The sequence below is a fragment of the Pipistrellus kuhlii genome, unplaced genomic scaffold (assembly GCF_014108245.1).
Source record: "Pipistrellus kuhlii isolate mPipKuh1 unplaced genomic scaffold, mPipKuh1.p scaffold_m20_p_1, whole genome shotgun sequence".
Classification (NCBI taxonomy): Eukaryota; Metazoa; Chordata; class Mammalia; order Chiroptera; family Vespertilionidae; genus Pipistrellus; species Pipistrellus kuhlii.
The window spans coordinates 178,148,624-178,164,595 of NW_023425404.1; the positions used below are offsets into that span (position 1 = coordinate 178,148,624).

Sequence of the window (15,972 nt, forward strand, 5' to 3'; positions counted from 1 at the left end):
CCCTTCCCTTCCCTTCCCTTCCCTTCCTTCCCTTCCCTTCCCTTCCCTTCCCTTCCCTTCCCTTCCCTTCCCTCCCTTCCCTTTCCCTTCCCTTCCTTCCTTTCCCTTCCCTTCCCTCCTTCCCTTCCCTTCCATTCCCTTCCCTTCCCTTCCCTTCCCTTCCCTTCCCTTCCCTTCCCTTCCCTTCCCTTTCCCTTCCCTTCCCTTCCCTTCCCCTTCCCTTCCTTCCCTTCCTTCCCTTCCCTTCCCTTCCCTTCCCTTCCTTCCCTTCCCTTCCCTTCCCTTCCCTTCCCTTCCTTCCCTTCCCTTCCCTTCCCTTCCCTTCCCTTCCCTTCCCTTCCCTTCCCTTCCCTTCCTTCCCTTCCCTCCTTCCCTTCCCTTCCCTTCCCTTCCCTTCCCTTCCCTTCCCTTCCCTTCCCTTCACTTCCCTTCCCTTCCCTTCCCTTCCCTTCCCTTCCCTTCCCTTCCCTTCCCTTCCTTCCCTTCCCTTCCCTTCCCTTCCCTTCCCTTCCCTCCCTTCCCTTCCCTTCCTTCCCTTCCCTTCCCTTCCCTTCCCTTCCCTTCCCTTCCCTTCCCTTCCCTTCCATTCCCTTCCCTTCCCTTCCCTTCCCTTCCCTTCCCTTCCTTCCCCTTCCCTTCCCTTCCCTTCCCTGTCCCTTCCCTTCCCTTCCCTTCCCTTCCCTTCCCTTCTCTTCCCTTCCTTCCCTTCCCTTCCCTTCCCTTCCCTTCCCTTCCCTTCCCTTCCCTTCCCTTCCCTTCCCTTCCCTTCCCTTCCCTTCCCTTCCCTTCCCTTCCCTTCCCTTCCCTTCCCCTTCCTTCCCTTCCCTTCCTTCCCTTCCCTTCCCTTCCCTTCCCGACCTTATCTTGAATACCAGCTCCTCAACTGAGCCTTCTCTGACTGCTCTCTGCTGGCAGCCCTCATGGGATTTTGTTTGCTGGCTTCACTATCCTTCTGCTAGATAAGGGCTGGATGAGGGCAGATGCTTATCTCAGAGTCCTAGGACCTGGATCAGGACCTGGTTTATAGTAGGAAACACCATAACCATTTGCTGGAAAGAGTGAAAACAAGCAAGCAGGTGATATAGCAAGGACTGCAGAGTTGGGGCCTAAGCCATAGGCAGTCCATTTCTACACAAAGGGTGATAGATGATGGGGTTACAGTGATATTAAAATTGATCGATCACAGAAGCATGTGGGAGAGAGGAATCCCAAGTGAAAGAGCTCATTTTATCTTTTTTAATAACCAAGCCATTAGATGATTCGAGCTCATAAACTTAATATAATACTGTATATGTGTGTGTGTGTATTTATGTTTGTGTGTATATATATGTGTGTGTATGTGTGTGTGTGTGTGTGTGTATATATATACATATATATATGTGTGTGTGTGTGTATTGCTTTCAGAGAGGAAGGGAGAAGGAGACAGATAGAAACATCAATGATGAGAGAGAATCATTGATTGGCTGCCTCCTGCATGCCCCTTACTGGGGATTGAGCCCGTAACCCAGGCATGTGCTCTTGACCGGAATCAAACCCAGAACTCTTCAGTCCACATGCCGATGCTCTATCCACGGAGCCAAACCAGCTAGGGCTGAGCTTTGAACTTTGGAAGTTGATTGCCATGTACCTCAAAGGAAGGAAAATGGATCATGCCATCCTGGGTAGAAAGCACAGGAAGCGGGGAACTTTACTATCATTCAGTTCTCCCTTCGTCCCTGAGCAAACTTGCCTCTCCTTCCCTAATGGGTCACATATGGACAAACTTTCCAAGATGGTAGCTCAGGACGTCACCCTGCAGGTGCTGAGAACCAAGGCAGAGCTGAACCGTAATCAAAGAGTCAGCTTTTGTCGGGACCGGTTTGGCTCAGTGGATAGAGCGTCGGCCTGCGGACTGAAAGGTCCCGGGTTCGATTCCAGTCAAGGTCATGTGCCTTGGTTGCGGGCACATCCCCTGTGGGGGGTTGTGCAAGAGGCAGCTGGTTGATGTTTCTCTCATAGGCGTTTCTAACTCTCTGTCCCTCTCAATTCCTCTCTGGGTAAAATCAATAAAATATATTTAAAAAAAACAAACAAAACAGAGTCAGCTTTTCCTACAGTTGGAAGAAATGAGAAACACGAGACTTAGAAAGAAATGTCTAGAAGAGCAGGAAGGAGACCCAGCATTGATCAACGTAGAATTTGGAGAAAAGAAAAAAAGGGGGCAGGAAAATGGAGTCAGAGAGTCAGAAAAAGCAGACGAATCTGAGTGGGAGAAAGAATGTGACAAGGCTGCTTCCCTCACTCTGTCAGTGCCCCCACTATCTCCCCGGGTCCCGAGGAAAGGGCATGGCAGTCATAAAGTGCAGTGAGTCACAGCCACTATTTTTAACACATGCACACACACACACACACCACACACACCACACCCCACACACACACACACTGGCTCCTTTCCGCTCTGCTCAGCCCAGCACTTTGCCCAGCCCAGGACCCCAGGTTCACACTAGACATACAGGCAGGTGAGCGGTGGCCACGTGGTAGAAGACGACTCACAGCCTGCCCTGATGACTGCGGGCAGCGGGCTCCAGGTGAGGGGGCCCCCAGACAAGACCACCGGGAAAGTGCTAAGAAAAGGCTTTCCAGAAGAGGATGTTTGGAAGGGTTTCCATTGTTTAGATCACCTTCTGGCCAAAACACCATGTGAGAGTGTTAATCTTGGAAATGCTTTTCTAACTTGTTCAAAACTTTCCAAACGAAGCGTTTGAGTGCTTTTAAATCCTTGGTTTAAAAATCTAAAACCCTAACATGGTTTGATCAGTTTGCAATAAACAGTCTGCCAACAGAGATGGAAAATTTCTAGCCAGATTTCAATAAAAACCTTTGCATCATTGTTGAATGGAAGTGAATTGATGAGCTTCATGACTTACTGTGGCCAGCAGTGCTCTTCCTCCATATGGAATTACTAGATTTTGGAAGCCACATTGAGTGCTTTAAAACCAACTATCAACCTAGGCTCAACTTGGAAACTGATGTGTACATTACTGCATCTTAGAATGATATTTAAAATAAAGTGTTTATTGTTCTTAAAATTATGGGATTGTCAACTTTTTTATCACTGACATTTTAAAGCTATTTGACCTCATTTTATTTATTTGAAAAATATTTTTATTGATTTTTAGAGAGAGAAGAAAGGAGATGAGAGAAACATTGATGTAAGAGTGAAACATGGATCAGCTGCCTCCTACAAGCTCCAAGGACTGACCCCATAACCCAGGTGTGTGCCCTGCCTGGGACTCAAACTGGCAACCTTTTGGTGCACAGGACACATCCAACCAGCTGAGCTACACTGGCCAAGTCTTGACCTCATTTTAAAACTTCTGTTTTGGACCTAATCAGTTTGGCTCAGTGGATAGAGTACTGGCCTGCGGACTGAAGGGTCTCAGGTTTGATTCCAGTCAAAGGCATGTACCTTGGTTGTGGCACATCCCCAGTAGGAGGTGTGCAGGAGGCAGATGATTGATGTTTCTCTCTCATTGATGTTTCTAACTCTCTATCTTCTCCCTTCCTCTCTGTAAAAAAATCAATAAAATATATTTAAAAAAATAAAACTATTTTGTAATAAAATGCAATCATGTACAAAATTTTAAAATAAATACACACAGTGGTGTACCTCAGACACTGTGCTTATAAGGACACAATCCAAATGAAGGCAGACATCTATGAAGCCTAAAACATTTTGTCTTTTGTTATAATTTCAAATGGTTCAGATGATGACTGTTTGTGGCTGCTCCATATCCTAACTCTCACATTTCCCTACCCATTCTGATCATTTCTAAAGATTGCAGCAAAAACAAACAATCAAACTTTACATAATGGAAGCTTTTCCTTTTATATAAACTGAGGCAATTCTGGGTTGATTTTTTTTTTTCCTAAAAAGCATTACAATTCAAGGGTTTTCAAAAGTCTAAAGGCAAAAAACAAAAGGCTGTGAAGAACAAGCATTGGACCCATCGATTCAGATTCTACTGCTGGAGGATTCCTCTGCCTCTGAGCGCACACGTAGGGCTGGGCTGGAGAACCCCAGGGTTTCACTCATGATAAAGTAAGGCCCCTGGAGATTCCACATTTCAGGAGGAAACTTGACTTTGGCTCCTTACTATATAGGTCACCCCGTGAAAATGACACAGACCTTTCCTTGCTTTGAATCTTGATGGCATCAGAAATGATTCTTAAAACTCTGCAATTCAAGCTGGGTGGTGTCAAAGATGAAGCTGGCAGAAGCCTGGGGGTCTACTCGGATCCTGTAGCCAACCATTAGGCTACCGAGAGCCATTTTTCACCTCATTTACTTTTTCTCCTATCAAATGAGGTGGGATGTGGATGTCTAGGAAGAAGGAAGTTGCTCGCAGCTCTCCCAATCCAAGATTATTCTGAGTTATTCTAAACCCTTAAAGTATAGATTCAATTTAAGACAATGTGCCCTGTAAACTATTTTTCACACTCGATTTTAATTTGTAGAGCTGTTGTAACACTGGACCGAGGGGAGCAGAGGAAGGACGGGAGGCATCCTGGATGGCAGCAGTGGTCTGGTGAAGTTATTAATCTCCAATGTGGCATCATCCATGACTCTCAAAGTCAAAGTTAATCTGTGGATCTAAACTCTATGGAACTCTAGTCAAATACACTGAGTGGCCAGATTATTATGAGCACTCCATCAATACTTTGTTGGGCCACCTTTTGCCTTCAACATTGTAGCGATTCTTCTTGGCACTGACGCCATGAGATGTTGAAAGGTGATGTGAGGAATCTGACACCATGCCTGATGAATAGCACTGTCCAGTTCTGTGAGATTTGATGGTGTGAAACCAGCTGCCTGATGGCTCTTTTAACTTCATCCCACAAATGCTCGATTGGATGGAGATCTGGTAATTATGGCGCCACTTAAGCAAGGTAAAGTCTCCCTCATGTTCTTGAAACCTCTCCTGCACAATGCGAGCACCATGGCATGATGCATTGTCTTGTGGAAGAAGCCATCTCCATTGGGATACACCATAAATATGATAAGATGAACTTGTTCAGCAATGATACTTAGGTATGTTGTGCTATTCAGAAGTTGTTCCATGGGAATTAAAGGGCTCAAATCATGTCAGGAAAACATGCTCCAAACCATAACACTGCCCCCACCAGTTTGAAGGGTTGTACTCATGCATGTGAGGTGCAAGCTTTCATGCTGTTTCTGTGAGATTCTCACTCTGCCATCTGCATGATGCAAATGGAAACATGATTCATTGGACCACATAACTTTTTTTCCAATGCTCAACTGTCGAATCATTGTATTCCTGTGCAAATTGGAAATGTTTTATCTTGGTAACTGCAGACAGCAAAGTTGTTCGAACAGGCCTTTGGCTTCCATATCCCATAGGATGCAGTGTATGGCTAATTTGTCTACAAACATCAGTTGCTCATAATTATCTGGCCACTTAGTGTATATTTAGACTAGTGGCCTGGTGCATGAATTCATGCACATTGAAAGGAAATTAATTAGAAGAAATATTTTAACATTGCTATTTGCCCTTTCTCTACAATAGAAGTATTAACCAAATTCACAATTCACAATGACAGATGGAAACACACATGTACGATTGGCACCAGCGAGAGCTTTATATGTATTGCACATGCATGAGTCAATTAGCTTTTTATCAATATAGAATAAACTTGCTTAATTAGACCTGCTTTCTGATTTAGCTAAACTTTTCCAGCCCAGTGAAGCACCCCAACTTCTCTTTCAGGTAATTGTTAGCAATACAACAGTAAATATCAACAGAAAGAACATTATTAATGTAGATCACGCAGGAAGAACAAAGGATAAAATATTTAACTACAGCAGTGTTTGATTATATTCTGCACAGTGAGAAAACCTGAAGTCATTTTTAAGGTCCACCATTTCTTTCTTATTTTCAGTCCGGTCAAGTTTCTAAGCTTTCTAAATCTCAATTTTCTGGCTAATGAAAAGAAAATAGGATTCACTGAATATCCTATCTACCTACTCCAGGACTTCTGTGAGGATCAAATGAGATGAGGCATGGGGAAACACTTCACAGACATCTGATTACTGTGTAAAGTGTTTCCACCTGGCTATAAAGCAAGTGGTGTTCCTGGGCTGCAGACACTGCAAGGCTAGTCTCTAGGGGAGAGATCTGGGTGTTGCTACATGTCTGGGTGTTCCCGGGCAGAGGGAAGGACATTTAGCATATTAGCCTTTTATATAGATAGATGGAAGGCCTCCATAAAGACTCACATGTGCATGTGATCATTCAAATTAGTCAGGTTTCAAAATTAACTGTTGTGGTTTGTACCATCATCTGAGTTAGGTCAGAACTCCCTTTCCCAGAGCTCCCTTCCCTAGATGGTTTGTACATTGGAATTGTCTCACAGAGGTACCTGTGTGAGATTTGGAAAATTGAAGCAGTGGCCATTTTTCTCTGAAGGTCACCATAGTTAAATATGGCAACTAACAGACACAGAGGTGCCTGTCCTCATTCTCCTCTGGTCCACTGCCATCTCTTCTTCCCAAGTGTTGACATTGAGCATTGACCTAGGGTGGCTCCAGGCTCATCACTAGGCATCTGGCTGTAAATGCCCCATGGTGGCCACCACATGGTAGCACCAGCTTCCTGCAGAGCTCCAAGAACACCACCTGTCCAGGCCCACTTCAGATTGCTCCTCAGATGAGGAGCTGGTCGGCACACCTTAATTTGCACACCTCCTTCTGCCAATTCACTTCTCATGTCCTCCCATGATTGTGTTGGGTCTAATTCCTGTAACAAATTCTGATTTCCACAGCACTCAGAGTAACACTTCTCCCCTGATTCACCAACCAAACCAAATGTTAAACCCCCAAAATGAGTATTCCACATAGAAGAAATGTTTATGCATGCTTTCTAATACTGGGCTTCCTGAGGGCTCATCATGTTCTAAGTCTCAGAGGGCACAAATGGTATCAAAGAAAGACAACCGTGAAGTACACACATGAGTGTGTTTGGGGAGAATATAAAACTTACTTGGTTTAAAAGTTTGCCTTCGCTCATCCTCAATCAGGGATGTGAGTTGGTTCAATGTATTTCTCTTTCCCCGGCTAAGTCACAGGCAAGGTTCTGTCCGGCCTGCTCCCACAGGCTTATGTCCACAGTCCCTTCTGCCCAGCGATGCCATGGCAGCACTTGCTGGCACGTACAAGTGATGGAGCTGATCTCTATCACATCCTGCATGGAGGTGTTACAACCTAACAAGCGTTTGGGTAGCAATACTAAAAACGTAAGTCTTCAAATGATTTCACGGATGGTGGGATAACATTCACACTTTGACCCATAAGTGTTCATGAGGCATTCCTCTTTCACTCCTGGGCTGAAAAGCAAAAATCCAAAGTTTCTTAAAAAACAAACAAACAAAAAAAAAAAAAACAGCCCAAACACCATAAAAGTGTGCACATAAATTATTTTATTGCTTTCTTGTTTCTTATTTAATGTGGAGTCAATGCTTTTGAGTAATGGTCCGAAGATGTCCAGATTTCAACATTATTAAACATCAAACAGTAAAACATGTGGGAAGAAGCCCTCCAATGTTAATTCCCAGAATATCTGGTGGAACAACCGGGGATAAAGGCCACTGGGCTGGTCGTCTCGGTTTAGGCAGGAACTGCTGTCCTGACACGGGGAACAGGAAAGGTCCCAAACAGTGCCCATGTGTTTAGGCAGCACGCTTGTCTTCCTCTAAAAGGTCTGGGGAGATTGACAAGAACTCCAAATATGAGAATCCTTTCTTTCACCTCAAGCTTAATCAACAGGGTCAAAAGAAACTCCTGTGGAACAGAAGAAGTGGTTAGGACAGCAATTTTTACCCGGTGTGCTTGCAGGAATTTTTGAAACATGTAATACCTGACTATTTAGTCAGGGGCACTGACCTCTTTTCCCTTAGACTGTCAAATAGAAAAAATGACAACAGCCAACATAACATTGGCTGTCCGTGTGAATGAATCAAAATATATATTGTCAGATCAGCGAAAAATATGTTTTTTGGTGTGCTGCAGAAATTTAGTAGTTAGCTTGTGTGCGCCATGAGATTACAAAGGTTGACAATCTCTGGGCTAGGATGACCAAGACCAGCAATGATTCTGCTGTCACGGAAGTGACATGTGCCTACACAGTTCCTCTCTGAGCACCCCTGGTAAGGACACGTGGACTCTGAGAGTGCACACGGGAGGCCCCACACAGTGACGGGGTGAAGCCAGGGCAGCCATGAGCAGCTTTCTGCATATTGAAGGCACAAGGACCTCATCGTCCTGAGGTACGGAGAGGGTCACTGTGTTGGGAATTATGTTCAAAACACACACCCTACCTCCAGAAAACTGCTCTCAGCTGCCATACATTTGATTACAATTGTAGGCTGATCTCCTTTTTGAAAGTCCCCAAGTCTCTGGCACCCCTAAAAAAAATACTGCTGTGCCCTGCTACCTCTGCAAAGAATCAGATTCCCAAGGAGTGGAAGCTCAAAGGGACACACAGCTGCAAAAATAAATACACAACTCAACTTCTAACGACTATGAAACACCACAAAGAAATAAATACCTTGGACTCTACAACTGCAGGTAGCATTCGAGCAATCCCTGGTAGAGTCTTAAAGATGCTGATTTTCCCATAAAACATTCATCTACAATAACGTCGATCAATACTTAAGGAGTAGGCAAAAAAATGTATGAAAATATTTTTTTTTTAAAAAGAAACTTCATTAAATACCAACAATAGTGATCAAATTCAAGATGTCAAATTTAAGTGAATCGCTTTTGATCTTTCCTAATGGTCATCTTGGCCTTCATACCGAGCACGGACCAGGGCCACCTGCCAACGCTGCTGAGGGAGCAGTCACACAGACCTTCCGTGGGAGAGCCACGGAGCCCCGTCTTTGCCAGAGGAATCATCTAGAGTCCTCCGGTTTTGCAATTCCACAGTATGAAGAATGCTCTTTACAAACACAGTAATACTGAAAAAAGAACATAAAAGTGCATTTATTCATGTCCATGCCGTCTAAATCTACTGATTACAGTCATCAGAACCCACCGGAACCTAAACAACAACAAAAACTCGGGGACACGCATCCCCCTGATCCGCAGGTTTCAATCCAGAGGACTCCGCGTGCTGGCGAGCCCGTCTCCTCCCTGAGAAGCATGCTCTGCGCTTCACGCTCTCCCTCCAGCAGCTTCTGTCTCTCTCGGTTAAGGCCTGGACAGTGTCGGATGGCGTCCCGCGTCCCCTCGGGCCGTGCCCTGGTGAGATGCTGTCAGTCGCCCGTGGGCTAGGGCTGCGTGAGGTCAGGCGGGGGTGCCCTCAGCTCTGCGGTCCGCCGCTGGAGCTCCTCCACCGTCTGCAGCAGTGCGGACCGCTCCAGCTCCAAGGCCAGGGCGGCCTGCTTCAGCTTGCTTTCGTTGGCCAGGAGCTTCTCGATGGTGGCTTCCAGGCTCTGGATCCTACCATTTGCCACCTGGAGAGTGAAAGGAAACATGAGCCTGTCATTGCCCAGTGACAACACAGGGAGATCCACGGTGCACACTCCCCTGTCCAGCCTTTGGGGAGCTGTGGAGCCACGTTTTGGCAGAGAGGACTCCACTGGGTACTGTCAGTTCTTCTGGCCACAAAGGAAGACTACATCTCCCAGGCTCCCTTGCTGGTAGTCCAGGCCACCAGAGCTCCTCCCCTGCTGTGGCTGCTTTGGGAGCTATACATTGAGGTGGTGGCTTCACAATGCAGGGGGAGCCCGAACTCCGAGCCACACACTACAGGGATGACAGCTCAGATATGACCGCAGCATCTTCCTGGAGAAGAGGTGGTGCTTTAGGGACAGTGCTTCACCAATGAGATTTGGAGCTTTACTCATTACTGCAGCACAGCCTGGCCTATTTAGATGACATCATCTACACTGAGTGACCAGATTATGATGATCTCTGAACATATAATAATCTGGCCACTCAGTGTATATCCTATATAATAAAAGGCTAATATGCAAATTGTCCCCTCGACCAGGAGTTCAACCAGCAGGCAGGCTGGCCAACCGCCCCGTCTCCTCCCCCTGGCCTGTTGTTCAGAAGCCCCATGGCACACCAGGGGCCCCCACAGCTCAGCAGGGAGCTTTCTGCAGGGCCACTTACTGCAGCACGAGCATCAGGTCTCCCCAGTGAGACCACAGCTCTCCCCTGAGAAAGCAGGTCTCATCCTGCACAGGGGCTGCCCCCCCTGCACCTGGCTCCTGGCGCTCAGGACTTGCGGTTGATTGTGATGAAAAATGCCCGTCTGCTATTATCTGTCACCACCTGACATGTCTATGAGATCGCCTCATGGATGCTACTGGACCAAACAGGTAACAGTTTGGTCTCCCGCTGCTGGACAGCATTAAATGTTACCAAGAGAAAAGGTGGGGCATTGAGATGTCTAATAACTAGATAGGCAGAACAAAGCTGGAACATGGGTCAATTCTGATATTTTGGCAAAAATGAAAAATAAGAAAAAAGATTTATGTTGAAAAATTAGCCATTGTATTGAACGCCTAGCCTTGGACTCTGAAAACTGCTTAAAAAAAAAAAAAGATGGAGGTGAGAGACTCACAGAACTTATAGTCGAGCTGAAGGACAATAACCCCAAGTGAGCCCTTGAGGGTCATGGGAACGGGACATACAAGCACCTACAAACCAACAATACAATCCGTACCCCAACTCTTTGACAGCAACAGTATCTTACGGATTTTGGTGGCTCCTAGTGCCCCACCCCCCCAGCAGGACTCGGTCAGTACTGGTGGGCTGGCATAAGCTGGGGTCCTGAATGACACCCCCAGAAACACAGAGCCGCTTGGTCAAGAGAAAGAACATTGCACGGAGCATGCCTATTGTTACCATTACCCCCTCACCCCCCATCTGACGCCTCTCTTGAGGAATGCGGATTTCGGAGCAGCTTTTCACAACACCTTCTCTTCATAAAAGGAACAGTACCACAGAAGCAACACAAGCTTACTCTCCACCCTGCAACGCACACACGCACAAAACCTACCCGGATGTTAGATCAATAAAAGGATCCTTCTGCCTATCTTAACAAGCCAAGCGCTGCAAACTCGAGTCTGAGCTTTGCGAGAAATGCTTCCATCTGCTCTATTTCAGGGGCACCCCGTTTGTCCGGAAGGCATTTGAAATGCCCACTACACTGCAGACCCTGCCGGCCAGATAAGGCTCTGTATCCCCTTGAACCTTCCCACACATGACGGCCGAGGCATCCTGGAGAGATTGGGCACAGTCACGCTTTGAGTTAGGACAGTGGTTGGCATACTCCTTAGTCAGCAGAGCCAAATATCAACAGTACAACGATTGACATTTGTTTTGAGAGCCAAATTTTTTAAACTTAAACTTCTTCTAATGCCAATTCTTCAAAATAAACTCGCCCAGGCCGTGGTATTTTGTGGAAGAGCCACACTCAAGGGACCAAAGAGCCGCATGTGGCTCGCGCGCTGCAGTTTGCCGACCACAGAGTTAGGACATCTCAATCACAGGGGAGAAAAGCAGCTATGTTTCCGAGTGTGCCGGGCAGGCGGGACTGGGTGGAGAAAGCATCTTTCTTTGTTCCTCTAGGAGGAAATATCTCCTCAGGTCTGTGGGGACAGATCCCTGCGGAGGGAAATGCACTTCAGACCTGGTTGATTTACTAGGCTCTCCAAAGTCTGCCTCCCTCATATCACTGCCAAGCCTGTGTCTGCAGAGGGGCAACATCCTATGGACGTAAACAGGCTCAGGCTGGGAAGGAAAGCTAATTCCCAGGTCAGCCCAGGAGCGCATAAATGCATACTTGGGGGTGGGGTGAAGAGGAGAATGTATTTTTTTTCCTGCGAAAACTCAAAAAAAAAATTTTTTTTGTAAACACTGCATAAACAATTCCTTTACTCTGATAGCATTACCACCCATTTCTGATGTTAAAAAACTAGACTGTGTGGCTCCTTTATTCCATCTTCTTGGAAAAGGAGCTGTGTGCTAAGCCCTAGGTATTCTTCTGGTCCTTGTCACACAAACCAGGGAGTCAGGACAGAGCCAGTCAGCGGTCTGTCCCGGTGAAAGCGGGGGTGGGGACATGGGGAGACCAGGTCTCTGGGCTGCCCTCTGCCCTTGCTTCCTGTCACCCTCTGTGCACACAATCAGTGTTTGCCTTTCTACAGTGTCCTCATCCACACACATCCATATTAAAATGGAAGTTTCCAGAGTGGACAATTGTGTCCTTCATTAATCAAGGCTTGGTATTTGCACCAAGGACACATGTATCATGATCCTATGCCCTGATTTACTTTTTTAATTTTATTTTTTAAAATATGTTTTTATTGCTTTGTAGATTGAGCAGAAGGGAGAAGGAGAAGGGAGAGATAGAAACATCAATGAGAAAGAAACGTTGATAGGTGCCCCCTACTGGGGATCGAGCCCGCAACCTGGGCATGTGCCCTAACCGGGAATCGAACCAGTGACCTTTTGGTGCAGGGGCCGATGCTCAAACACGGAGCCATATCGGCCACGCCTGGTTGATTTTGCAAGGCAGATGTTGGTGTTGCCTGCCTCCTTTAACATCCCTCTGTGGACCTGGCTGGTTTTGCTCATAAAAGCTCGAGCCTTTGCTTCTCTTGTCATTATTCAAAGCACAGCTGCTGGCATTCAGTTAAGAGCTCCATGGAGTCTGGATCGCAAGTTCATCTCTGGGCCTGTTTCCTGCTAACGGCAGAGACAGCCCCACAGAAAGCTGTCTGACCTCAGCACAGGATCGCCTGGCTGCTGCCTACGAGAAAGGCCCGGGACCCCCGGGATACCTTTGATCCAACTCTAAGCGGACCCGGGCGGAGAGGCCCCGTGGCCGTGGGAAAGCCCCGCCTGCTGGGTTAATGAGCTACCGGGGTGCAGGAAGCTGCTTCCCGAACGTGCTCTACCTGCAGCTGCTCCAGGAGGTCAAGGTTCTGTTTGCGCAAGCTGCTGTTGGTTTTCTCCAATTTGTCCATTCTTTGGTTGTCGCTGAGAGGAGAGGAATCAATAAGTTCTTCTTGAAGCACATGGTACTCCACTTCATACGCTTGTAACTGTTTAGAAATGTCCATCTCAAATACCTGTTAAATGCAGGGAAGTCATCAGGCACCGAAGGTGAGAAAAAACACACAAAAACATACACACACACACACACACACACACACACACACACATACAAACCACGTCAGCGAGACCCACTAAACACCGACTCTGTGCCTGGTATATTGGTGATAATTAAAGAAAACTCTGTGCCCTGAGAAAGGAATCATTTCACTTGGGAGGGAAGGACAGAAGCAGCGTTTGGAACTAAGCCTAAGATAACAGTAAGGATGGTCTCTGATACTCATTTTCCAAAAGTCGACACCTTGTTTTTACAGAGGCACGCAGCATTTATTTTGAGCTCTGATTCCAGGACTTATGTTGTTCTTCTCTGAAAACCCCGTTAAGTTAGATGCATCAACTCCGGGTCAAAGGGAGGAAGCAAAACAAAAGCATCGCAGCCCTATCTGCCCAGTCACCGAGTCAAAGTTTAATTACAGTTCAGCTGGGTTTTCAGGGTTACAAGAACAGCTAAGTAATGGAGCTGTTTACTGAAAACCATTCTCTGCACACAAGACATGCAGAAATGAGCCAAAACCCAAATGTCACCCACAGAGATGAGTGAATACGAAACAATGCCTGCGCTGCCTTCTTTCCCATAATAGTAACAGTGATGAAAAAACCACCCGTGTGAAAAACAACCCAGTGCACGAGTGAGTGAGTGGTCTGTCTGTACTTTCTCTCGGGGACTGAGCTTGAAGGGGGCGGGGGCGGGGCTGAAAGGGGGTCAGAGGGCAGAGGCTGCAGCCCCGGGCACCTCCTCTCTTTCCTGGTGTTGAAAACACCAGGGGCTGAGCCTCGGCACCCAACAAGGACCCCAGGGAAATCTGAGAATTCAGTCATCACTTAAAGAAGCCACGTGATCAGAACACATGGTTAGAGAATGGGATTAGGCTTTATAAGAGCAGAAAGGGACTTTTCAGCACATTTCCTGAAAAAGAAAGGCCGACAGAGTTAGAGCCAACGGAGAGCTCCTTTCCCCTGATGGCCCTCTGTCAGCACTCACACTCACAGGGGGGAGTCCTATCTTCCCTGAAATCAATTTTTTTAAATATATTTTTAATTGATTTTTTACAGAGAGGAAGGGAGAGAGAGAGAGAGAGCTAGAAACGTCAATGAGAGAGAAACATCGACTAGCTGCCTCTTGCACACCCCCTACCAGGGATGTGCCCGCAACCAATGTACATGCCCCTGACCAGAATCGAACCTGGGACCTTTCAGTCCGCAGACCGAAGCTCTACCACTGAGCCAAACCGGCCTCGGCCCTGAAATCAATTTTAAAGAACCATGTTTACCAGCTCAGCGTTCACCACAGTCTCATTTCGTCTCCCTTAAGGCTCATTTCTCAGCTTCCTGGTGTTCAGTTTAATTCAACAGATACTGGTTAGGCACCAAGTCTCTCTGTGCTGAAAGTCTCACCCCGTGCTGGTGGCATGTGTGTGCGCTGTTGACTGTATTGACCCGAGTCTCAGTCAGTCCCTCGGAGTGACCGAGAGGTCAGCGAGAGGTCAGCAGAGATTATCATCTCTATTTTCAGTCAAGGAAACTGACTCAGAGGCTTTGAGACAGTCTCAGGTCCCGGCTCCAACGGCGACTCCCTGAGTGACCTTGAGCAGGTCTCTTGACCTCTCCTAGGATCAGCTCGTGTCCTCCAGCATCACTGGGGGAGTTACAGGAGACAACCTATGGATCTTCCCGGCACCTGCCTGCAAGCCGAGAGGCAGTGCTCACTCAGCTGAGGGACCTGCTTCCACACATTTGTTGTGAAACCCGCACATTCAAGCTCGTGCTTCAGCAAAACGACAGAGGATACCCACAGCGTGGACCTTCAGAACAGCTCAAACAGTGAAAACCGCCAACAGTCAAACCGAGACTGCGTGGCATCGAGGTGTGACTATAAGTGGGGTACAGTGCAAATGCCACACACACACACACACACACACACACAGTTACTTTTCTTCTTCCACCAAGGTTTATTTTTAAAGGAGCTCCTAACCTGGAAAATTTGGGAACAAAACGTCTCGCCTTTTATACAGATTGAAGACCAGCTGAGATTAATGGCTCTCAACTGTGCCTGAAGCTATAAACTCTCAGGCCTCCGTTAATACCTAGGAACCCGCCCGGGTCATAGTCGGCTCATAGTTGTCTCTGCTTAATGGCACCGTTATCTCCTGGGTCCCCAAACACTGAGGCCCTCAGATTCTGCAATGATGCCCCAGAATTTATCCCAAACCATGGCAGCAGGTGGCTGGTGGTAAAAAGAGACCTGGTTTCCTCAGACAAGGAGTGTTCAAGTAGCTATATATTTTTCATGGCCATCATTTTTATAAATGGCTTTGTACTATACCACCTCGACATATCACCACCATGCCAATCCATGCATCCAGTGTGGGCTGCCCGGTTTCCTGAGTTTCTGTTGCTCTAAATGACAACCCTACGCATCCTTGTCCACATGGCTTTCCCCATATTTCGGACCATTTTCTAAGGATACATTCCAGGAAACGGGATTACTAAGTCAAAGGGGAAGAACATTTACTGGTTCGTGAGACATATTGCCAAACTGCTTCCCAAACGGGAACCATCAACATACAACACCATTAGCCACACACGGATGTGCCAGACTCAGTGCACACACCCTTGGCACTGGGTGCTGGCATGAAACATTCCGTTTGGTTAATCCAGTCAGTAGAGCACTCTGTGTGATTTACATTTGAATCATGCACGGAGCTAAATATTTTCCCAGATGCTGTTTATTACACGGGCCTCCTCCTTGGAGAACTGTGTAAGTTCCTGGCTCATGTGCAAGT

At 46.9% G+C, this 15,972-nt stretch overlaps 1 protein-coding gene across 6 annotated transcripts in view; it reads right to left on the reverse strand.

The window, feature by feature from the left end:
* Positions 1 to 9,013: 9,013 nt before the first annotated feature.
* Positions 9,014 to 15,972, reverse strand: part of TBC1D1 (TBC1 domain family member 1) — a 213,163-nt gene continuing 206,204 nt past the window's right edge. For all 6 annotated transcript variants that reach the window (XM_036418670.2, XM_036418686.2, XM_036418680.2 and 3 more), the window contains 2 exons: positions 12,973 to 13,146; positions 9,014 to 9,513 (listed from right to left, as the gene is read on the reverse strand). In XM_036418670.2, coding sequence (XP_036274563.1) covers positions 9,328 to 9,513; positions 12,973 to 13,146 — 360 coding nt within the window. In that variant the 3' untranslated portion in view covers positions 9,014 to 9,327. The remainder of the gene's footprint in view (positions 9,514 to 12,972; positions 13,147 to 15,972) is intronic.